This window comes from Aotus nancymaae, unplaced genomic scaffold (assembly GCF_030222135.1).
Source record: "Aotus nancymaae isolate 86718 unplaced genomic scaffold, 86718_ANA_hifiasm-v0.15.2.pri h1tg000003l, whole genome shotgun sequence".
NCBI lineage: Eukaryota > Metazoa > Chordata > Mammalia > Primates > Aotidae > Aotus > Aotus nancymaae.
The window spans coordinates 76,712,507-76,737,699 of record NW_026988414.1 but is presented as its reverse complement, the minus strand read 5'-3'; the positions used below and the strand labels follow the sequence as shown (position 1 = coordinate 76,737,699).

General features: G+C 39.3%; 1 protein-coding gene across 1 annotated transcript in view; it reads right to left on the bottom strand.

Moving 5' to 3' along the window:
* IREB2 (iron responsive element binding protein 2) overlaps nt 1-25,193 on the bottom strand; it is a 63,861-nt gene that overhangs the window by 26,620 nt on the left and 12,048 nt on the right. The window contains exons 3-8 of the mRNA XM_012457724.2: nt 10,951-11,116; nt 9,555-9,692; nt 8,480-8,698; nt 4,901-4,970; nt 3,599-3,782; nt 1,869-2,008 (exon numbers count right to left, since the gene is read on the bottom strand). Of these exons, the coding sequence (XP_012313147.2) occupies nt 1,869-2,008; nt 3,599-3,782; nt 4,901-4,970; nt 8,480-8,698; nt 9,555-9,692; nt 10,951-11,116 (917 nt within the window). The remainder of the gene's footprint in view (nt 1-1,868; nt 2,009-3,598; nt 3,783-4,900; nt 4,971-8,479; nt 8,699-9,554; nt 9,693-10,950; nt 11,117-25,193) is intronic.

Genomic DNA, 25,193 nt, shown 5'->3' with positions numbered 1-25,193 from the left:
GCTAACCACTGATTGCACTGTAGACTTATTGAAACACTAGTAGACAGATGAAGCTGTATATTCAAATAAAAAATTATATACTGGCTATAAAAATTTTTCAAATTATAACTACTGGCCAAAATGTTTACAGCATCTTTAATTACACGCAAATTTCATTTTGGCAGAATTTGTTAACATGTAGTTTCAAACTTAATTCCTTCTAAAATTATTTTTCTTGGTTATTATACTATCAAGTAACCCAACCAGCTACTGTCTTTTCTAAATCGTAAAATGGTCTCAGATTGGTATAGGGAGAGTGAGTAAGGAGGTGACTAAGAGTGAAACTATCCTCAATCTATGAATAATATTAAGCCCAAACTCTTTTTTTATAGATACAGAAACTCAAACTTTAAAATGTAAAGATGTTTCCTTACATTTATGGCTATATTTTTTAGGATGAGAGAAATGCAGATTAGCTATTACAAACCAAATGCTGCTTTCATTAAAAAAAAAAATTACATGATTACTCTTATAAGGATCACAAATAGAAAAGGATCTCAAGAAAAGTAATAATATATTCAATAAATGTAAACATACATAATAGACTAACTTTTTTTAACAATAAACTGTCAAAAACACATAGTAATAGTGTTAGGAAAAAACAGCCAGCGAAAGCCAAAAAGCAGCTTAAATTTTCAGGATGTCTAAAGTAAAGAATTGATTACTCTAAAAACATAATGGGATATTTCTTTTCCTTTAGGAATAATCCTGCAATTCCCAATTTACTTCTTGATCTTTTGGTTCCATATATTGAACCGATAATTTCTCTAAGATGCCAAATTCTTTTCTAATTAGGGAAGAAGGATCAATACCAACTCCTGAGAGGGAGGCATTATCGTTTCCATACAAGATGCCAAATTCTTTTCTAATTAGGGAAGAAGGATCAATACTAAATGCTGAAAGGGAGGCATTATTTCCTTCCCCTGTGGAGTATCCTGAAAGCCTTCATATTAATAATCTAACCAAAAATGCTGAGATTGAGATCTGAATTGGGATTATACGTGGAACATTTTCCAGGTACATTCATTTAACAAAATAGGACTTAATCACTAAAGTAAAGTTAGTAAAAGCCAGACATTTAGGAAGAAGAGTTACAAATTATTGTTCACTAGGAAACCCGTGAGCCTATGTATTAATATGCTTAAGAAGCTCAGTGTATGTATTAAAGGCCTGCAGCCAGAATTTTAAAAATTATGAGAAAAGGTTTTTACATAATCCAGAGAAAGGTTAAAACAGCAACAGAAAAATCTGATATATCACATTTCTACAGTCCTCGTTTTTGAAAGCATTACTTAGTAGAGCAACAGTTTCTAATGGGCAAATAATTCAATTAAAGAAGATATAATCAACTTTTGTTAAAGATTTTTTAAAATTCATATAGAAAAAAGAAAAAAAATCACGTAGTCAACAAGTATTTATTAAGGCAACAAGGCACTAACAAGGTATAATGGTTAAGAGAACGGACTCCATAATCTGACTGCCCAGGTTAGAATCTTTGTACTGCTCAGCCCTCTGACCCTTTGTTAAGTCACTAACCTTACTGTACCTTAGTTTTCTCAGAGTTAAAATGAGGATAGTGATAGTACCCATCTCACAGGCTTGTTATGAGGACTAAATGAGCTAACACAAGTTAACACAACAGATTTATTTGATTTATTAGTACAAAGTAAATGCTATGTTTGTTATTACTATGATAACCAGGATGACGTGGCTAATGTCAGAGACCTGAGGATGAAGTAATGAACACAAATCCCTGCTCTCACAGGGCTCTTCCATTTATATAAAAATAATGTTCACGAGGTTGTAGAGCTACCACTACTTTAACTTACCTTTGTAACGCCAAGAACAACATCTATGGATGTAACAAAAGGGTTTGATGACCCAGTTAACTCACATCCAACAACCTCTGGTAAAGTAAGAGAAACTGGCAGACCAAGCATAACTGCTTCTGTTTCAATGCCTCCAACCCCTAACATAATAAAGACAGGTATATTAGCACAGTATATTTAAAAATAATTTATCTCCGTAACATCTGAATGTCTAGGTGTTTCATGAGCTTATCTTACACAGTACCTTACAGAGTTGCTCTGTTGTTATTAATGTGGACACTGAACCCAAAACCTTCCCAAAAGAATGACTCCACACACATGGATGAAAAACTATTATTTTAACTTTATATTCATGGTAAAATATTGTTTTTTTGTTTTGTTTTTTTGAGACGAGTCTTGCTCTATCTGTTGCCAGGCTGGAGTTCAGTGGCAGGATCTTGGCTCACTGCAACCTCCGCCTCCTGAGTTCAAGTGATTCTTCTGCCTCAGCCTTCTGAGTACCTGGGACTACAGGTGCACGCCACCACGCCCGGCTAATTTTTTGTATTTTTTTAATAGAGACGGGGTTTCATCATGTTGGCCAGGATGGTCTCGAACTCCTGACCTTGTGATCCGCCCGTGTCAGCCTCCCAAAATGCTGGGATTATGGTGTGAGCCACCTCACTTGGCCAATATTAGTTTTAAGTATATTCAAGTTAAAATACTAGTTTGAGTATTCATTATGCTAGGCCCTGTACTATAGTCAAGACACAGATATAAACAGAATCTAGTCCCTGCCAACCTCAATAAGTTCAGTCTAATGAAAAAGACAAAAAAATCAACAATTATAACACTCTGTGAAAGAGTAAGTACAAAGTGAGGTACACTGCAGCAAGGGGAGTTAAGGCTTTTTATCAGAAGATAACTGAAGTCACTTTTGGATGAGTTAAAAGTAGCCACATTTCAACAAAAAGGAATGGTCGGCAGAATGCATTCTGCCGGAGGAAATAGCCTATGCAAAGTCAAGGTATAAAAGAGCACAGCTAGCTGTGCGTGGGATTACCAGCACTTTGGGAGGCCAAGGCAGGTGAATCACTTGTGGCCAGGAGTTCCAGACCAGCCAGGCCAACATGGTGAGACCCCATCTCTACTAAGAATACAAAAATTAGCTGGGTGTGGTGGCACATACCTGTAGTCCCAGCTACTTGGGAGGCTGAGGCACAGGAATCACTTGAATCCAGGAGGCAGAGGTTGCACTGAGCCAAGACTGAGCTACTGCACCCCACCCTAGGCAACAGAGCAAGATTGTCTCCAAAAAAATGAAAAGAGACAGCCCACACAAGTAAAATGACTAGTCTCTAAGATGAGTATGGATGAATGGCTAAAGAACACCAGACGTCGTGAAAAGCCTTGTATAAAATGGCAAGAAATTTAGACTTATAAAGAAGACCAGGAGAAGCCACAGAAGTACCTTAAACAAAGAAGTAACCTTTGTAGACATATCATCATCCTCATTCAATTACTTCACAAATGGTAGTGCTGTGCTAGGCATTGTGTAAATTTCATTTCATAAATTCTCTTTTATAACAGTAACACAAACTCTCGATTAAGATTTTGTTGTTGCTATTGCTACTACAGATGAAAAACAAAGCCTCAAAGAGGCTATAGAAACCCAATAATATATGTTTTTTTAAAATGTTCGTGACATCCTTACCCCAAAAGAAATGAAATATATTTAGTCATTTACTTACCCCACCCCAGAATCCCTAAACCATTCACCATCGTTATATGTGAATCTGTGCCGACTACACTATCTGGGAAGAGGAGGTCCTTTTCTTCAAAAACCACTCTTGACAAATATTCTAAGTTTACTTGATGAGCCATTCCAGTTCCAGGAGGGATTACTGCCACATTCTTAAAAACTCTTGAACTCCACTATATTTTGTTTAAGAAATACAAATGTTAGTACATGAATTTGTGCTCACAATCAAGCTATAATATTAACACTAAAAATATTTTGATTAATGTTCAATATGATATATACAAAGTTTGTATCATGGATTTAAAAACAAATATACAGATACTGAACCTAAATATATTTTTTATTAAGACAAAATTAATTTAGGTCAAATAAAAATGTTCAAGAAGTCCAGAAATGGCAGTATTCAGCTGTATTCCAAAGATTCTCAGGAATGGGAAGAAAGAAAGAAAGGCTCAATGTACAAGACCCTCCCTCCAAGCTGTCTCTCCTAAATTAGAGCCACTGTTTTCATCTTTCTTTATACAATGAGGTTTCCAGTAAGATTTCATCTGAAGAACAAAAGCATTTCTAAAGGCTTTGGCCTTTAGAAATGACTAAAGTGGCCAGGCAGAAGGCTCATGCCTGTGATCACAGCACTTTGGGAGGTTGAGGCGGGCAGACTGCTTGAGGCCAAGAGCTCAAGACCAGCCTGGTCAACATGGCAAAACCCGATCTCTACTAAAAATACAAAAAGTAGCCGGGCAGTGGTGCATGCCTGAAATCCCAGCTACTGAGGAGGCTGAGGCATCATGAGAATCGCTTGAACCCAGGAAACGGAGGTTGCAGTGAGCCAAGATCATCACACCACTGCACTCCAGCCTGGGCAATAGCATGACTCTTCCTCAAATAAATAAACAGCCCAGGTACTGTGGCTCATGCCTATAATCCCAGTACTTTGGGAGGCTGAGGTGGGTGGATCACCTGAGGCCAGGAGTTTGAGACCAGCCTGGTCAAAAGGTGAAAACCCATCTCTACTAAAAATACAAAAATTAGCCAGTCATGGTGGTGTGTGCCTGTAATCCAAGTTACTCGGGAGGCCAAAACAAGAGAATTGCTTGAACTCAGGAGGCCGAGGTTGCAGTGAGCTGACATCATACCACTGGACTCCAGCCTGGGTAACAGCAAGATTCTGTCTCAAAAAAAAAAAAAAAAAGAAAAAAAGAAAAGAAACAAACAACTACTAAAGATACAAAAATTGTACCTATCACTATTTTATATATTACAATACAAAATTTCCTTGAATCATTCATACCTTAAAAAACTGAAGCCTCTCTCGATTTCTGCCGAATTCTACTTCTTGATTTTTTAACACTGTTTCAGGTCTAAAAGGAAGAAGAGCTGGCATTAAATGTATGTATTACAAAAAAGACTTGCCTTGTTTCTAAGCCATCATTCTTAGGTATATATATATATACAAATATATTCTTAAAATCCTTGGAAGAACTATTCACTAGATTTTTCAGAATTATTTTTTCAACAAAGAAGTTATGCTTTAAATAACACACTACAAAGCTACAAAAATGAGTTTTATTTTACTGAGTGTAAGAAAGCCACATTACAGCAATGTCTAAAAGTATTCTTAAATGATAATAAAAATACACTTCGTTGGGTCATCCACTGCAAGAAAAGAGGAAGGTAGTAGCTTCTTCAGCGACAAGCACGTACTTTCCTCCCCACTTGGCTCTTGTGCCAGTTAAACTAGGGAGATGGGCGCTGATTAATTACTGCTAGGCAGCATTGACAACACGAATTATTTAAACTAAGAGACAAAAATAATTAACCTCTAAGCAGTAACATTTTTAGAAAACTATTTTTAGATGGAGTTTCGCTCTTGTTGCCCAGGATGGAGTGCAATGGTGCAATCTCAGCTTACCACAACCTCCGCCTCCCCGGTTCAAGTGATTCTCCTGCCTCAGCCTCCCCAGTAGCTGGGATTACAGGCATGTGCCACCACAGCCAGCTAATTTTGTATTTTTAATAGAGACGGGGTTTCTCCATGTTAGTCTGGTCTCAAACTCCTGACCTCAGGTGATCTACTCACCTAAGCCTCTCAAAGTGCTGGGATTACAGGCTTAAGTCACCAGGCCTGGCCAACTTTTTTTTTTTTTTTAAACAAAGATCACTTTACTCTTTTTTTTTAAACAAAGATTGCTTTAATAATTCATGGTTGAGTGATCTTTTGAAGCCAAGCACATCTTAGTGAAATTTTTCTCAGGGCCTGGGGGAACACAGCTTTCTGAACCACTCTAATTATTTTACCTTTCAACAGCACTTATGGCAACAAAGTGCCATACAAACATTTATTGGCTCATAACCTGACTTCAATCTATAATTAATACTTCACTGACACATTAAAGGACACCAATGAGTCACTATCATCACATAGCCAGGGACTACTATATAACTGATCTTAATACTTTAAGAGTCAAAATTATGGGGAAATGTTACACCAGATTAGATTTTTAGAAATAAAAACATACCACTAAGCACTTACAATCTGCCAGTTATAAACAAAAGCTAAAGAAATCAATGACTTTGAATCAATAAATCTTCCTTTTCAGAAAATTAATTTGTGCCTAAGAGGTGTTAATTCAAAAGTCAACATGCTCCCTAACAGCTAGGACAACTACGCAACAGGAACAATTACATAAACTGCCAAAATTTGATGGCAAAAGACTCACAGATTATACTGAATCCTTAGAAAGAGCACACAAGGTCACTATAATCTGTGACTTTCTAAAAATAATAAGCCCAAAATTTTAAAAGTAGGCAGATCTTGGAAGATCCAGTCAGGGACAAAGGAATTAACATATTACTTGGTACTTAGGATAAATGAATAGCCATTACTCTTAGCTACTCTAAATCTTAAATGTGTTAAACTTTTTAAAAACTAAAGTGTAAGTAATTTTTTACTAAATAATTTTTAAAAGGACCAGGTGGAGTGCCTCATGCTTGCAGTCCCAGCACTTTGGGAGGCCAAAGTGGGAAGACTGCACGAGGTCTGTCTAAGATCAGCCTGAGTAGCATAGTGAGATCCCATCTCTACCCCCAAAAAAGGAAGATAAAATTAGTCGGACATGGTAGTGTGTCCCTGTAGTCCCAGCTACTCTGGAGGCTAAGGCAGGAGGATCACTTAAGGGCAGGAGTTGGAGGCTGCAGTGGGCTATAGATGGTGTCACTGCACCCCCAGCCTGGGTGACAAAAAAAAATATGGCTGGGCACAGTGGCTCATGCCTATAATCCCAGCACTTTGGACAGTCAAGGCGGAAGTATCACTTGAGGCCAGGAGTTCAAGACCAGTCTGGGCAACACAGTGACACCACTTGTTTACACAAAAAATTAGCCAGGCATGGTGATGCATGCCTGAAGTTCCAGCTACTTGGGAAGCTGAGGCGGGAGGATCACCTGAGTTCAGGAGGTCAAGACTGTGATGAGCCATGATCACGCCATTGCCCTCCAGCCCAGGCACTAGAGTGAGACTGTCTCAAAATCAAACGAAACCAAACCAAACCAAACCAAACCCCACTTTGGAAGGCCAAGGCAGGCAGTTCGCTTGAGCCCAAGAGTTTGAGACCAGCATGGGCAACATAGTAAGACCCTGTGTGTGTGTCTGTCTGTCTCTCTCTCTCTCTCTCTCTATACATATATAAATAAATAAATAAAAATAAGACTTTGGAAACTTTATAGTATATGTTTCAAGAAGCCATAGAACTCTTTTCTTTTCTTTCTTTTTTCTGAAACAGAGTCTTGCTCTGTCACCCAGGCTGGAGTGCAGTGTGTGTGACCTCAGCTCATTGTGATCTCTGCCCTCTGGTACAAGCGATTCTCATGCCTCACCCTCCAGAGTAACTGAGATTACAGGTCCCTGCCAGCATGCCTGGCTAATTTTGTGTTTTTAGTAGAGATAGGGTTTGCCATGTTTGCCAGGCTGGTCTGGAACTCCTGACCTCAGGTGATCCGCCTGCTTCAGCCTCCCAAAGTTCTGGAATTACAGGAATGTGTCACTGCACCTTGCCATAGAACTCTTTTTCTTATTTTAAAAAATTTACCTATTAGGAAATCTAGCCAAATCCTAGGAACAGAACTCTTTTCTTAAGAGTCTCACTCTGTCATGCCCAGGCTGGAGTGCAGTGGCGTTATCTCAGCTCACTGCAACCCTCCACCTCCTGGGTTCAAGAGATTCTCCTGCCTCAGCCTCCTGAGCAGCTGGGACCACAGGTGCGTGACATCACACCCAGGTAAGTTTTTGTAGAGATAAGGTTTCATCATGTTGCCCAGGCTGGTCTCAAACTCCTAAGCTCAAGTGATCCACCTGCTCTGGCCTCCCAAAGTGCTAGGATTACAGGTGTGAGCCACTATGCCTGGCCAACATAGCACTCTTAATGCAATAAGAAAAGATAAGAAACCCCTAGTAGGGAAAAAAAAATGCTAAAACTATAAACAGGGAATTAACATAAGAAGTATGAATGACTAATGAGTATTAGTCATTAGTATTAATGAATGGTACAAATGTACTAAAATGAAAATTTTAGTTTAAAATGAGACCCCATTTTTCTGCTTAAAATCGTCAAAAAGATGAATTATATTTACAGATAAATATAAAGAAAGGTTTGCTTTGGTAGTAATGGAAAGAGAGAATGGTACTTGGAGATCATCATGTTCACTAAATTTACTTCTTTTAGAATAACAGGAAATACATATAAAAATAAATTCAATTCCAGTACATAGTGTGAAGGTAACATAGTAATTGAGTGGGAAGGAGAATGTTTGTGATTTTTTTAACTGCAAAATAACCTGATATTAATAAACATTAAGAAAAACACTCTCATACTCAGGCACTGGTTGCAAATGAAAAGGACACAGGATGGGTGTATTCTCAATCTGTGAAGAAAATGTTCCTGAGTTTCGGCCTAGTTCTCCAGAATCACAAGATCCTCGGCAGGTAGTCTGGCCTCTGCAGGGAAGCTTCCTAGGCTGCACTTTAAGTGGAGAGAGCTTTCCTGCTTTCTGCAGGTCACCACCTCCAGGGTTTGGCGCATTCTGTATTGCACTGTCATTCCAAAGAGAAAACAAAATAAAGCCATTTAAAAGTGACAGAAATTTTTTAAAATGCACACTAGGAATGCTACATGGAAGTAAATGATGTTTGAATGCTAATATATCATTTGACTCAGATTACGAAAAAAAGAGAAACAGGTAAGAAATGAAAACATAACTCTAAGCGTCCAGTAAAATCACTTTCACATACTCTACCAATTTAAATAACTTTTAGCAAGTACTGAAATAGACCATTTTTCCCCTAACAACTTAAAAGAAGTTTAGAGCTACAGTTTATCTAGAGGGCAAAATCTTTCTCATGGGCCATAAAAAACTGCAGTCTTATTCTGCTACTGTAGGGAATGTTTTTAAAAAGTTAATTTATGGCAACAGAAATATGTCTTCTCTAGTTTGGTCTCGGTCAAAGGGGCCTTATAAATACAGGAAACTTATTTCAGTGGAAGGAAAATAGAGCTTTAGTGAGCTCAATGTTTTTAATCACCAAATAATTAAAAACATTCATGGCTCACATCTTTGGATTCTTTCTGAAAGACAAGTAGGTTAAAAAACAAAGAGGAAACAAAGCGTGAATTCAGAGGTTCACTCCAAAAGGCAGGTTCTAAGCTTATACATTTCTATCAAAAATGGCAGCAGAAATACACAAATACGAAAATAACTTTAAACTCAGACTAAATACAAAACAAGCCATCATTCCATAAACTTTTTACCAGTTGTCCCTTTTACATACTAGCCAATACTAAATTTTGCATACTTTTCTCTGGCATAAATCATCTCTAATCCTTTTCCTCTACATGACACATTTCCAGACAATCAACTTGCATGGCTGTCTATAATCTGTATTGAAGTACCATTTACTGAAGTCAATTTGTAAAGAATGGTCAACTGTCAGATCTGTTGGACAAGCAGGATGGACTTTCTTAGGATCACCTCCAAGAGTTTTCACTGCCTCCCTCATAGCAGCAAAATCCACCATTGCCGGTATTCCACTAAAAAATAAGGAATGGTCAAATTATATTTCGAATTGTTTTTTATACATACTTAAAAAATATGTACTTTTTCATTTTCATATTTAAAAAGTATCCCTGTCTAGTTTACATTCATTTTTCATAATGTACTTATTATCTAAAGTTAGGAATATTCTGGTTTAATGAGAATTAACATTAAATATTATCTGAGAACTGAATTACTCGGGCAAATGTGCCAAAAATAATAAGAAATAATTTTTGAAGGCATAAGTGAACTTCAAGGAAAGTGTCTGTGGAACTCTCTTCTGCCTTGTATTTTTTTGATGCACCCTCCTCTTTCCCCAGCTCTCAGCCCCTTTCCCCTAGTGCCTTCATGTTCCCCCCAAACTATCCATAGTAGCTTTTGCCATTTTACATTCATCCACCCATCTATCCAGCCAACTATATAAAAAGCACTTATCAAATGCCTTCAATGTGCTAGACACCAATGGTACAAGGCCAAGTAAGACATAGTTCTGGTTCTCAGAAAATTTTTAGAGAAGATAAAAGGAATGATTACAGAATAGTATCATAAGTACTATAATAGCTGCATACAGTAACAGCTTGAGCCCGGGAGGTTGAGGCTGCAGTGAACTATCACGGCATCACTGCACTCTGGCTGAGGTGACAGAGTGAGACTCTACCTCAAAATAGAATCAAGTTTCCAATATGTTAAGTTTGAGAAACTTGTTGGTTATGTAGAGATCATAAGAAGGTAGTTAAGCAAAAGCAGTTTTTGAATAAATGATATATAAAACAGGTATCTAATTTTTAATTATTGCTTCAGTTTAGAAAGGGCAAAATTTAAGTTTATAAACTAACCTTAAAATTAAAAAACAGAGCCCTCCAAGAGGGAGTCTGAATTCTTATTCTTTATTTTTAGAGACAGGGTCTTGCACTGTCACCCCAGGCTGGAGTGCAGTGGTGTCACCACAGCTCACTGCTACCTCAACTTACTGCGCTCAAGTGATCTTCCCACCTCAGCCTCCAGAGTAGCTGGGACTACAGGCATGCACCACCATATTTGGCTAATTTTTTAAATTTTTTTTTTGTACATACAGGGTCTCACTTAGTTGCCCAGACTGATTGCAAACCCCTGGGCTCAAGTGATCTTCCTGCCTTGGCCTTCCAAAGTGCTGAGATTACAGGTGTGAACAACTACCCCTAGCCAAGGAGTCTGCATTTTAAAAAGGAAACACACTCTGAGAATTCATTCACAAAAAATAAACCCATTACTCACGTAAAATCTTGAAGAAGAACACGGGCAGGGAAAAAGGGCACTTCAACATTGCTTTGTTTGGTCTTCCAGTCTAAAATGTTCATAACATCTTCCTTCTTCATGAAAAAGCCATCACAATTTCGTACAGCAGCTTCCAACAGAACCCGTATTGAGTAAGGCAGAGCATCTGATTCAAGAAAATATTACTATTAACAAGCAAGCAGTCACACCTATATATTATAAAAACATGCCACTGTAAAAAGTCAGATAAAGACAAAGATGCACTGCTTTCTCAACTTCAACTATTCATTTTTAGTCTAATAAACTAGAGGATGACACCACTCCTGTTAACATCAGGTGTTTTGTAATTGACTTCCCTATACATAAGCTCAAAGCCCTGAAAAAAGCAGAGAGAGAAACCTTCACACAAGAGCTGCATTAATTTAGGAATATCATACTGTAACCACAAGAAATACTTGACATTTGAGGAATTCACAGAAAAACTAAAGGGCACAGAATATCAGAATTCAATTCAATGTAGACATCCTCTAGTACAGCAGAAAGAAAATGATTAAACTGTATAAAAGTCTGTAATAAATTTAAAATATTTCCATAAAAAACGATTGAAGTTTAAAAGTAAATTAGAATGCTTGGGTAAGTAAAATTCATGTCACAAAAACTGATTCATTAATTACTTTAAGGACACAATTGAGAAAGTGAGTTCAATATTTTTAAATCTTCAGTCATATTTAATTCTCACACCAGGTTGTGCCACCCAAAAGTGTTTACTTAGGATTTAAAGAGAAGGCTGAATTAATATGGGGTTAGTTGAATAAATCACTGTAATCCACACAATGGCTAACCATGCAACTGTTTAAAGGAATGAAGAGTTACATGCTGATAAAGAGTGAGCTCCAGAATGTAAGAGAAAAAGCAGGGCAGAATAGTATTTATAATACACTAACTTCCCTGTAAGAAAGGGAGTTTAAAAATATATCAATAATATATCATTTTAAAATAATCAAACATAAGACCACCAAATGTATATTATGATACATAATTTTTAAACTATATTAGCATGTATATTTTAATAAAAAGCAACAACGACAGGATAAACTGAAAAGCTAAGCATGTATCTCACACAGTATTTCAACTGTACCTCCTTATCGGGAGTACGATTGGTACTAAGAACAAAAAGAATCACAAAGAAAGAAAAGTGTATTTAGTCATTAGTGCCGCTATTGTGAGATTGTGATTTGTGTAATAAGCAGCAAGCAAATAAGTACTTTTTGTTACTGTGGTTTTTAAGAGTATACAAGTATAAAATCAAAGTAGCTAATGAGAGAGCTAAAGTAACACTACTAAGTAATTTTTTTTGTTGTTGTTATTTCACGAGAGCGTTTGCAGTTTGGGAATGGAATTGTTAAAGTTGAAGTCTTGGAGAATATGCTAAGTGTTCACTGGGTGGGGTGGAGGTGGGGGCGGTGAGGAGGAGAAGCAGGCAGAGAGGACTTCCGTGCCTGTGAGTTACATTAGTTCAGATTGTCTAAGCATTGTTCTACATGTGTAATTTAGTTAAAACTCTTCTGTTTAAAGGATAAACAAGTCCTAATGCTCGAAGTATGTTAAAAGTAGAGGCAGTAAAAAATCCGTTTGTTTTCGGGAAGGCCTGTCTTCTGGGAGTGGTATTGTTAACCTAACTCTTAGAGCTAGATGTAGTACTGTGCTTAGTCACTGAAATGACAGAAGAGGGAAAGCGTGAAGGGTGAGGCTCTCTGCTAATGCCTCCATACCCAGAGGACAGGTTTTAGATTTTAACCACAGGTCTCTAAGTGCATTTTTGGTAAAGCATCTGTTTATTATGGACAAAGTTCATTCTCTATTTTGCAACATCTATACTTTACAGATGTCCTGAGGTGACAATGTATGATAAAAAGCAGAGCTAGTGAGTTAGCCAATTTGTAAATATCTTGCTATAATCGATAGAAAAGATGCATCTTGAACATGGAACTGTTAAACCACCTAGATAGTATATATCAGGACTTATTCAATAGGTTGGCAGCAGAAGAGCAGAAGGTAGCTTTGGGGTTCTGAACTGATAAAGGTTCACGATATGTGAAAAAGCACGATACATACTGTATGATCTCAATCACACAAAACTGGATGTTATGTATATACACATAAGACCTAGAAGGGCATGTCAAACTGCTTATGATTGCGGGTGACTTTGTTCCTCATTTCTCATTTGAGTTTCCAATAATGCAAGTTAAATTTTTTTAAATAATGCTTATCTTTTAAATCTGGACAAAAAAATCACAGTAGCCAAGTTAAAAGAAAAAAAAAGTCCTTACATTTCAATTGTAAACATGGATAGAAACTCACGATTTATTTTTCTCTTCCTAAAAAATAGGTATTTTTCCTAGCTCTGTCACTGGAAATGCCTAGAATAACAACCCAACAGCAACAAACCTTTAACAAGGGTTTGTTGTTTCTAAATACTATTTCCTAAACACACACGACAGAACAGTTTTTCAGAGAAACGGCTGACTGTAGTCTGGAGAAGGGTATGTACAAACAAGCCTGGGACACCTTGTGTCTGAAACCAAAGAGGTTATCAAAGACTAATGGGGACAACACTAATGGGTCAATTTGAGCATCAGAATGAGGAATACGCCGGGCGCGGTGGCTCAAGCCTGTAATCCCAGCACTTTGGGAGGCCGAGGCGGGTGGATCACGAGGTCGAGAGATCGAGACCATCCTGGTCAACATGGTGAAACCCCGTCTCTACTAAAATACAAAAAATTAGCTGGGCACGGTGGCGCGTGCCTGTAATCCCAGCTACTCAGGAGGCTGAGGCAGGAGAATTGCCTGAACCCAGGAGGCGGAGGTTGCGGTGAGCCGAGATCGCGCCATTGCACTCCAGCCTGGGTAACAAGAGCGAAACTCCGTCTCAAAAAAAAAAAAAAAGAATGAGGAATAACTATAATTCACCAAAATCCATCAAATATATAAATAGCTCTTAGTTCACAACGACTCTTAAAAAACCTTTCATTGATCACCAATTAAAGTTGCTAAGGCATCAACTCATTACTCTGAAAACCGACAAGTAAAGGGGGAAAATCAATAGTTAATATTATCTTTCCTTATTTTAGGTAACCAAATAGAGAAAGTACTTTGTTATGTAAGAATCACAGCTAGTAAATGTGGAAGAAATGATGTAACTGGAAAGATCTCTAATGTGCAACACCTAATGAAATGATGAATCTAGATAAGGATCACGAATGGGTGCTAAAATCATTAGGATTTTGTGGATGGGAAACACTCATACCCACTTAGCGTCACCAAAAGTAAGACATTAGAGATATCTGCCTCCTGATGAAACAAAAAACTCCATGTACTAACTACGACGTGTTCTTGCAAAAATACATATACAAATAAACCTGAATCTAATTAAACCTCTAGCTCTAACTTCCCGTTAACAGGAAATACCGGGGATAGTAGTAAAGTAAAATGAAACCCCAAAGAAGCTATCAGCCAAATCTAGAATGTGGGACATTCTATAGGACAAAGAATCTAGTTTTTTCAACATAAAAATGGCATAGAAAAAGGAGAGGAGACCATTACAGACTTTTTAAAAGAGACTTAAAAGACATAACCCAATACTATGTGTTGGCCCTATCTGGATACTGTCTGAACAAACCAAATGTAAAATTGTATTTTTTGAGGCAACCAGAAAAATCTGAATGTGAACACAGTTTCAGACTACATTAAGTGGCCGGGCTCAGTGACTCACCGCCTGTAATCCCTACACTTTGGGAGGCCGAGGCAGGTGGATCACTTGAGATCAGGAGTTCCAGATCAGCCTGGCCAACATGGTGAAGCTTCGTCTCTATTAAAAATACAAAAATCAGCCTGGTGTGGTGGCGTGCACCTGTAATCCAAGCTATTCAGGAGGCTGAGACTCAAGAATCGCTTGAATCCGGGAGGCGGAGGCTGCTCTGAGCTGAGACCGCGCCACTGCACTCCAGCCTGGGCAACAGAGCAAGAAAAAAAAAAAGATTATATTAAGAGATTACTAATTTTGTTAGGTATAACAATGGCACTGCGATTTTTTAAATGTCCTTTTATGTATCAGCTATGCATATGGAAGAATATTTACAGGTTAAAAACTGGTAGAATATATGAAACAAAAGATTGGCAAAATGCTGAAAAATGGCTTATAATTACATGGTGGGGATAAGACTATTCTTGCCCTACTTTTTTTCCCCCATTAAGAATATACCTATTGGCCAGGCATGGTGGTGCACACCTGTAATTCCAGCACTTTGGGAGGCTGAGGCAGGGGGACTGTTTAAGCCCAAGAGATCAAGACTAGTCTGGGCAACAAGGTGGAAACCCTGTCTCTACTAAAAATACAAGAAACTAGCCAGGTGTGCTGACGCATGCCTGTGGCTCCAGCTACTTGGGAGGCTGAGGTGGGAGAATCACCTGAACCTGGGAAGTCAAGGCTGATCCTGCCACTGCACTCCAGCCTGGGTGATGGGAGTAAGACCCTGTCTTAAAAAAACAACACTAAAATGAATATATTTACTGACTTTTCTAGTACATTCCAGCACTAGGTGAACAAATGAGACATGGTATTTGCTCTTATGAAGTTGGAGCCTACTGGGAGATCTGGACCACAAACAAGTAAACAAACAAATATTTAGAAACAGCAGGTGCTCTGAGGGAAGTGAGCAAGGTTCAGGATAGACGACGACACTCTTAGATGGGGTAAGCAGTGAAAGCACCTCTGAGAAAGTGTGATGACCAGCAGGGAGCAGTGGCTCATGCTTACAATCCTAGCACTATGGGAGGCGAGGCTGGAGGATCATCTGAGGTGAGGCATTTGAGACTAGTCTGGCCAACATAATGAGGCTTAATTTTTTTTTTAGAGCAGTTGTGGGTTCACAGCAAAATTGAGAGGAAGGTATAGAGATTTCCCACATGCCCCTTACCCTACACATGCACAGCCTCCCATACGATCAACATTCAGAGCTGTATATTTACTATAATTGATTAACTTCTATCAACATATCATAATCACCCAACTCCACAGTTTACATTAGGGTTCACTCAGTGTTATGTACCTCCCTCTTTCACGTTTGAAATTTTTCACACATAAAGACTGATAAAGTTGTAAGTAAAGTAGAAAAAGGACTACAGTATCAGAAATACTAGATTCAAAGCCTGTATGACCTTTGGAAAGTGACTAAGTTGATATATTTTCTCACTACAATGGAACTGTCAGCTACCTAACAGAGATGTGAAGAGTATCTTTCTTACCTCATCTATCTAGTTAGTACACGTAAAGCTCTCAAATTACAATAAATAGTTGGTACCTAATTGATACTAGTTTCCATCCTTGCCTCAATCAGAAACGTAAGAAGCCCCCCAAACCAAGGGGAATTACAGGGGAAATTTTTTAATAGAACATTTGGAAGTAATAAGAAGGAAAATATTATCACAGAAATTGTATACAAGATTAATCTTTTATTTAGATAATTATTATGGAAAAACAATCTCAGGAATATTTTTTGTTTATAAAAGTTATAAACCCACTAGAAAAAAAGAGACAGAGGGAGGCAAAGCCAACAAAATTTTGGAAAACAGGAAGTATTACTAGCTGGATGACTGCTAATGGACTGAACAGAACAAAGGAGAAACAGCTGAAACTTAAACGTCTACATGGGTGGAAAGCCAAGCAGAAACAAAGATCAGGAATCAGGACTGCCTGGGATTTCTCAGGAGTGTTAAAAGCTAGCAGACAATGGAACGATGCCTTCAAAATTCCAAACGAAAATAATTTCCAATCAAGAAATTTATACACAGGAAAACTATCAATTAATCAAGCGAAGTCTCAAAAATGTATTTCTCAGGCATCCTTTCTTAGGAAGCTAGTGGAGGATATGCTCTATAAAACTGGAGAGTAAACAAAAAATAGAAAACCACTAAATCTTGCAAAGTCTCCAAAACAAGAGAGACCAGACTCTTCTACGACAATGGCTGTGCAAGCTACAACGCAGTCAGTCCCAGATGGAGCAGAAGATAAAGTCCAGATAGGACGTCACCAACGGAAGAAAGAAAATAACCGATAGATTATATGATCACACCAGGAGGAGGAATTTCGTTCTTTTGGAGAGTTCAGAGATGATTTATTTATAAGGACATAAAAAAAAACTAAACAAACAAACAAAGACAATCCATTGATTCCAGGAAAAATACAAAGTTATATGAGAGATGAGATACAATCATCATTTACTACACAGATCAACTAAGAATATTTATAATCATAATAATATAAACACTGAACATTGATTCCACCAAAAATTGTGAGTTACATAAATATACAGAAGTGCCAAATTATCATTTTCACACTACAAAACTACTAAACTCAAAAATCGGACAATCAAGAAACAGTAGTATAAGCAGGGCAATTTAACAACATGGAGGAAATTACCAGAAGAGACATTCAAGGGAACTGAGAATAGTATTCTCTGGGAAGTAGAAATTGGGTACAGGGCAAAAGGCTACTGTTTTGGTTATAACCGAACAAGTGGGGTTTTAAAAAACTCTTATTTAAAAATTAAAAAGCAATTATCAAGTAAGAGTGCTATGAGAAAACACTAATCACAAATGTCTTTTATTTTATTTTATTTCTTTTTTCTTTTTTTTTTTGAGATGGAGTTTCACTCTCGGTACCCAGGCTGGAGTGCAATGGCGCGATCTCGGCTCACCGCAACCTCCGCCTCCTGGGTTCAGGCAATTCTCCTGCCTCAGCCTCCTGGGTAGCTGGGATTACAGGCACGCGCCACCATGCCCAGCTAATTTTTTGTATTAGTAGACGGGGTTTCACCATGTTGACCAGGATGGTCTCGATCTCTTGACCTCGTGATCCATCCGCCTCGGCCTCCCAAAGTGCTGGGATTACAGGCTTGAGCCACCGCACCTGGCTATTTTTTTTTTAAGACAAGGCCTTGCTCTGTCGCCCAAGCTACAGTGCAGTGGTATGATCATGGCTCACTGCAACCTTGACCTCCTGGGCTCAGGCAATCCTCCCACCTCAGCCTCCAGAGTAGCTGAGCTACAGGCACACACCACCATGTCCAGATGATTTTTGTAACTTTTTTTTGTAGAGATGGGGTTTCACCATGTTGCCCAGCGTGGTCTCAAATTCCTGGGCTCAAGCAATCCTCCCACCTTGGCATCCCAAAGTACTGGGATTACAGGCATGAGCCACTGCACCTGGCCTCACAAATGTTAACTGGACATTTTGTCATGAAGAAGCACCAACTATCTCAAATTTGTATAAATTTGTAAAAGTAGTGACTAGAGACCTACTGCCAGGAAAGATGCAAATAAATATGCCACTCTCTCTCAAAGCAAAAACAAAACTTACTCCTCCCTGTGGAAGCCAATCTCCAAGATGATACCACTAATACTTGCCTTCTGGTCGTCATGCTCTCATATAATCCGTACTGAAATCAGTTCTGCTTGTCTGACCACGAGAGTATGGCATAGATGACAGTGTGTGCCTTCCAAAGCTGGGCTATGAAAGTATTTTGGCTTCAGCCTTCCTCTCTTAGATTACTCAGTGAGACGCCAGCAGCCTGTTATGAGACTACTGAGCAGCACTGAGGCGAGGCCCATGTGGAAAAGAACTGAAGCCTCGCCATCATCAGGGAGCACCATGTGAGTGAGGTCTTGAGCCAGAACTATTCAACTAAGCCACTGCAAATTCCTGACCTACAGAAACTGACCATCATAAATGTATGTACTGTTGCACTTGGTTTAATCTGTTATTCTGTAAGATAACAAATATGCTTTTCCTCAACAATAACATCTGCAATTGTTTATTTAGGACTAAGGGGCAGATACAGAGGAGCTTTATATAAATTATTCCAGTTAACCCTTAAATTAAACCTATAGGTAGATCTGTTCTGGAGTGCAGTAGCATGATCACGGCTCACTGCAGCCTTGACCTCCTGGGCTCAAGTGATCCTCCTGCTTCAGCCTCATGAGTAGCTAGGACCACAGGTGCACACTGCTGCACCCAGTGAATTCCAGTAGAAGAGTTACAACAATACAGAGTAAACCAGAAGATGTGAAAAATGGACACACACTCCAGTTTCTTCTTTTTTAAAATAGACATGGGATCTCCCTATGCTGCTCAAGCTGGTCTCCAACTCCCGGCCTCAAGCACTCCTCCAACCTTGACCCTTCAAACTGCTGGGATTAAAGGCAGGACACCATGCCTGGCCTTGGTTTGCTTTTCAATAATATTAATTCTACGTCTTCACTTTCGAACAGGCATAAAGTTCAGGAAGGCCCATTTATTGCCTTTCTTCCTCCCTACTCTCCCCTCTCACCTCTACATACACTCTCATGCTCCACCTATACCATCCTGCAAGTTTCCTAAACTTCAGAACCTCTCTCATCCCCACTCTCACCACATCTGTTCTTCAATGCTGTGGGGATTTTCTCCTTACTTGTCGGCACCAGCTAATCCATGCTTTCCTTACTTACTCAGTTAGGGTCAATGCGGTTCAATCTCTCACTTCCCCAAACCCTACATTTATTGCCGTTTTGTTCTTTTATCCTATTTGCCCAAGAAAACACCAATCCTGTTCTCCCCACCTCTGCACTCTGCAAGCTGGTCCACTCCACGTCACTTCCCTGCACAAGAACTATTCCCTGTTTTCTAAAACTAACTCTAATGGCTGGGCACAGTGGCTTATGTCTGTAATCCCAGCACTTTGGGAAGCTGAGGCAAGAGGATCACTTGACCCTAGGAATTCGGACAACCTGGGCAACGTTACAAGATCATCTCTACAAGAAAATAAAAAATTACCTGGGTGCAGTGGTGTGCACCTGTGGTCCTAGCTACTCATGAGGCTGAAGCAGCAGGATGACTTGAGCCCAGGAGGTCAAGGCTGCAGTGAGTCGTGATCATGCCACTGCACTCGCACTCCAGCCTAGGCGACAGACAGAGTAAGACCCTGTCTCTAAATACATAAATAAATAAAATAAACCCTAAGTTTAGTGCAGTGGTGTGCACCTGTGGTCCTAGCTATTCATGAGGCTGAAGCAGCAGGATGACTTGAGCCCAGGAGGTCAAGGCTGCAGTGAGCCGTGATCATGCCACTGCACTCGCACTCCAGCCTAGGCAACAGACAGAGTAAGACCCTGTCTCTAAATACATAAATAAATAAAATAAACCCTAAGTTTACTGAGGCATATTGTATATATCTTATAACTCACCCTTTCCAAATGTACGATTTAGCGATTTTTGTAATGAAAGTTTACCAAGTTGTGCAATCAATATCATAAATCAGTTTTAGAACATTTTCATCATCCCAAGAGATCTCTCACGCCTGTTGTTAGTCCCTCTCCCTTTCCTCTCTAACTCAAGAAACCACCAATCTACTCTTTGCTTTCCCTGGGCATTTCATATGAATAGAATCATAGCATCTTGCTCTGGAGCAAAGAGCAAGCATGCTTACTACCCATTATAAAAGACCTGGGTTTCCTGTCTGTATTTTTTCACTGAGCCTGCTTTTTACAGTTCATCCAAGTTGTAGCAGTTATCTATAGTCAATTTCTTTTTACTGCCAGATAGTATTCCATTGTGTACCAAATTTTTGCCTACTCATTTACCCATTGCAGGACATTCAGTTTGTTTTCGATTTTCAGCTATGAATAATGCTGCTAAGATCATTTGAAAATCTTTATGTAATGTTTTCATTTTTCTTGGGTAGATACTTACGAATGAAATTGCTGGGTCACATGGTAAATTTATGTTTAACTTTTTAAGAAACTGCCAAACTGTTTCCCAAAGTGGCTGCACTATTTTACATTCTCATCAGCAATGTATGAGGCTTCCCATTTCTCCATATCTTTCCCAACATTTGTCATTGCCAGTCTTTTATATAATACCCATTCTTATGGGTATGAATGGTAATTTGTTGTGGTTTAAAGTTTTATGTAGAGGAGGAAGAATGAGGAAAAAATTCCTAAAACATCAATACAGAGAAACTGGTACCAAGGTAAATACACGATTATAACCTCAATCAGGTCCTCACTATTCACCCAGAAATCCCAACATTTCTACACTCCACATCAATTGATTCTTATTTTCATCCACTCTCCTTAAAATTTAATCCCTATTTATCTCCTACAGGACATAGCCCCACTTCCCAGCTAACTGATAAATACAAACTAACAGTTCCTGCCTCAACTTCCTCCTACTATACCCACAAGCCTTGCGGCCTCTGGATTCACCCTTTCACCAGTTAAGGGAGCTGCAGACTTCCTCCTACTAAATGATAACTTCTCTATAGGAGTTTTGCATCCTATTCCCATTAACCATTTTAGGATCCAAGAGTCATCAGTCATTTCCTCTCTCCTTTTTTTGCAAACTGGTTTGCAATTCAATTGGTTTCTTCCCATCAACATTTAAACAGCTCCCAGCCCCAGTTGACAACAGAAGTTCTTCTTTCTTCAAATTCTCTGTATTTTCAGTGTCCACTTTGCTACCTTCCCTTCACCTCAGCCCTAATCAATATGACTGCTATCCTTAAACGCAAATGAAGCAGGTCTAGCTAGAGTCCCAATTACCCTGTAGCAATATTCAACAGAGCTAATTACCTAATTTTTGAAATACTCTTTCTACTCAATTCCATAGCACCATTGTCCAGTTTTCTTTCTAACATATTGCTGGAAGACAATTTTCCATGTCTCCCATCTCACATTTCTTCAAGACTTGTGAAGAGAGGCAATGATTGCCTTTGTTCCAGACTATTTTTTTCAGAGACGTCTATATACTGAATAGTCTTGGAATATACAATAGCATCTCTCTCTGGAGCAAAGAGCAAGCATGCTTACTACCTATTATAAAAGACGTGGGTTTCCTAAACCACAATTCCTTTTCTGTAACGCAACACCTGTGTGTGCAGATGTTACCTCGCCTTCTTCAACATTACCCTATAGAAACTAGAGCTTGGGAAACCAACATAAATACCGGTATTAAGGATAATGCTTTGCTGTGAGTAACAAACTGTCCATTGTCTCTGACCCAAGAGTCAGGTGCCTTTCTGCCAACACACATGAAACTATGTCAGGCTAACTTGTTAACTTGCATGGAAGGCAAAATTTTAGATCCTTTATAGTTTTTTTTTTTTTTTTAAATAAAGATGGGGGTCCCACTATGTTGCCCAGGCTGGTCTTGAACTCCTGGGCCCAAGAGATCCTCTTGCTTCAGCCTCCCAAAGTTCTGAGATTACAGGCATGAGTCACCATGCCGAGCCAAGCCTCCTTCGCAGTTCTTAACACTTCCAGGTAGCCCTATTTTCCTTGTTAACCTCTACTCGTTTATCTGATCTTTAAATTTAGGAGTTCCCAGAGTTCATATTGAGGCTCACTTTTTTTTCTTACTCTATACTGTTTCCTTCAGGGAGTGCCACTGCTCCTATGGCTTCAATTTTCACTACATCTACAATAATAATTCAAAAATATTTTCTGCAGTCCAAGTCTGTCTTCTAAGCTCCAAAACCACATGCCCAATTCCTCCTGAACATGGTTACTTTAATACTGGTTATGTTCCCAAATTCACTAGTACCTAAAACTTGAACTGGGTGATTTCCCCTGCCCCTTCCCCTTATCATCACCTCATCTTCCATTCCCTAGTGCAGTAAATAGCACCACCATTCATCCAGATGTTTATGCCAAAACATCGAGGCACCTTCCCCAATGCCTCTCCCGTATCTTTTTGTCTTCTATCACCAGCACCATTAAATCTAGTCTAAATCACCACTGCATCATCTCTCACTTAGGTTCTACAGGTGGTCCCTCCAACCCCATACTGTGCTTTTCAAAATGTGGTTCTAAACTGCTGATGCCTTAGCAGGACTCAAGCAGTGGCACCAAATTGCACTTCAGGCTGAGTATCCCTAATCCAAAAATCCAAAATCCACCAGGCATAGTGGCTCACGCCTGTAATCCCAGCACTTTGGGAGGCCGAGCTGAGTGGATCACCAGAGGAGTTTGAGACCAGCCTGGCCAACATGGTGAAACTCTGTCAGGTACGGTGGCTCACGCCTGTAGTCCCAGCTACTAGGGAGGCTGAGGCAGAAGAATCGCTTGAACCCCAGAGGAGGAGGTTGCAGTGAGCTGAGACTGTGCCATTGCACTCCAGCCTGGGCAACAAGAGTAAAACTCTATCTTAAACAAAAAAAGAAAAAAACAAACAAAAAAACTCCAGAGTGCTCCAATGAGCATTTCCTTTGAGCTTGGTGCTCAAAAAGTTTCAGATTTCAGATTTTCAGATTAGGGATACTCAACCTGTAGTATTCATATTGTTTATTATAATCACACAAAATACCAGTTTCACTTAAAAATGTCCCTACAAAGCAGAAAAACTGTTTATTATCTCAATTGAGGAGGTCAAGTCTTAATATTCTGTGTGAGAAAAATGAAAATATTTGTACAGTATTTCTGCTCAATACCGAAGTACAACAGTTGCTTGCAAAAAAACTCTTGTACGATTGAGTTGCAAGCTAAAATAGCCTTTCGTTTTTCAAAGAACATTGTTTTTTACTTGAAAGAAGTGATGAACTACAGTTATTCAAATGTGTGTATTTGGCAAAAAGTTTCTCAAAAGTGAATGAAAGTTCGGCACAGTGGCTCACGCCTATAATTCCAGCACTTTGGGAGGCCAAGGTGGGTAGATCACCTGAGGTCAGGAGTTCGAGACCAGACTGGCCAACATGGTGAAACCCCATCTCTACTAAAAATATAAAAACTTAGCTGGGTGTGGTGGTGGATGCCTGTAATCCCAGCTACTTGGGAGGCTGAGGCAGGAGAATCGTTTGAGCCTGGGAGGTGGAGGCTGCAGTAAGCCGAGATCGCACCATTACACTCCAGCCTGGGCAACAGAGCAAGATTAGAATGAAATAAGCTTCTACCAGACTGCTCATTACATCATAGGTCTTTGAAAAATAAGAGTTTATCAAGTTATGCAGAACTTCCAAACGTGGACACCATTACATCGTATATTCACACACACAGATACACACACACACACTCTCTCTCTCTCTCTCTCTCTCTCTCTCTCTCTCTCTCTCTCGTTAATATCACCACAGCCCTCTCAACACGGGAGCCGGAGTCCCTATATGGCTATACGCTCTTAAGGCCTCCTGTCTGTGCCGGTACCTGGACTGAGACACTCCCGTAAAGAAGGCCCACTGCACTGACAGCACATGGACTCCATCTGTAAGCTGGCTGGAAGGTCACACATTGAGCTGTCCCTCCTTCTGCAAGCCCCCACATGGCCCATGAGCTCTGAAGGGCTCTTGCCCCCTACTAGCATCTGTCTTCCCAAGGCATGCCCACACTGCTGGTTGCTCATCAACAGATCCCCTGCCTGTACTCCAGAGGGTACCCAGCACTCCAGACCAGCTCCAACCTGGCCAAAACCAGCATACCTCTCTTATCTGTGGCCCAGCCCACACCTACTCCAGTGAGTTCTGAACCTCTTCCAAGTTTGTCCCTCCTTGGGTATTCTCCCTTAGCCCTACAGTACCATATACAGTTTCCCTATATTATAATTATTCTTACAGTTAATAATCATGTATAGTAAGCTTCCTCTGTTTAATCTACTATGTGGTTTCTATATCCTGACTGGACCCAAATTGCTACAACAAACACAGTACTCAACTTCACACGTATTTTCCATGTATGTCTCCATTACTAAACTGTGTTAATTGCTTTAGCACAGATACTATCTTAGCCATCTTTCATTTGCTAGAAATATATAAGTCATCAAGAAATATTAGCTGAATGAATTAAATGGTGTTGAGAGACTCCTACAACAAGTAAAAAAACCTGACTGAATTACATCTGCATCTCCTAATCAGGAATGTCTAGAATTCTATGAATCTATAAAGCTAACCCTTTAAGGATAGGTAATCAAAAACACCATGGAGGAACCAGGATGCTGGTAATTTAAACAGGTTAAGTATAATAATTCGTTTTATCACACTTCTGAAATAATCTGGTAACAATAAATATCCTTTTGAATAGTAATTTAGTGGAAGATCCAATAAGTGGTTCAGGCTCTGAAAAAAAAAAAAAGCTGAGGTCCGCTATTGTACATGGGAAGCACCCGATGAAAGACAAACCCAGGCTCCCAAGACTGCAGATTCTACTATTCGAGGCTAAACAGCCAC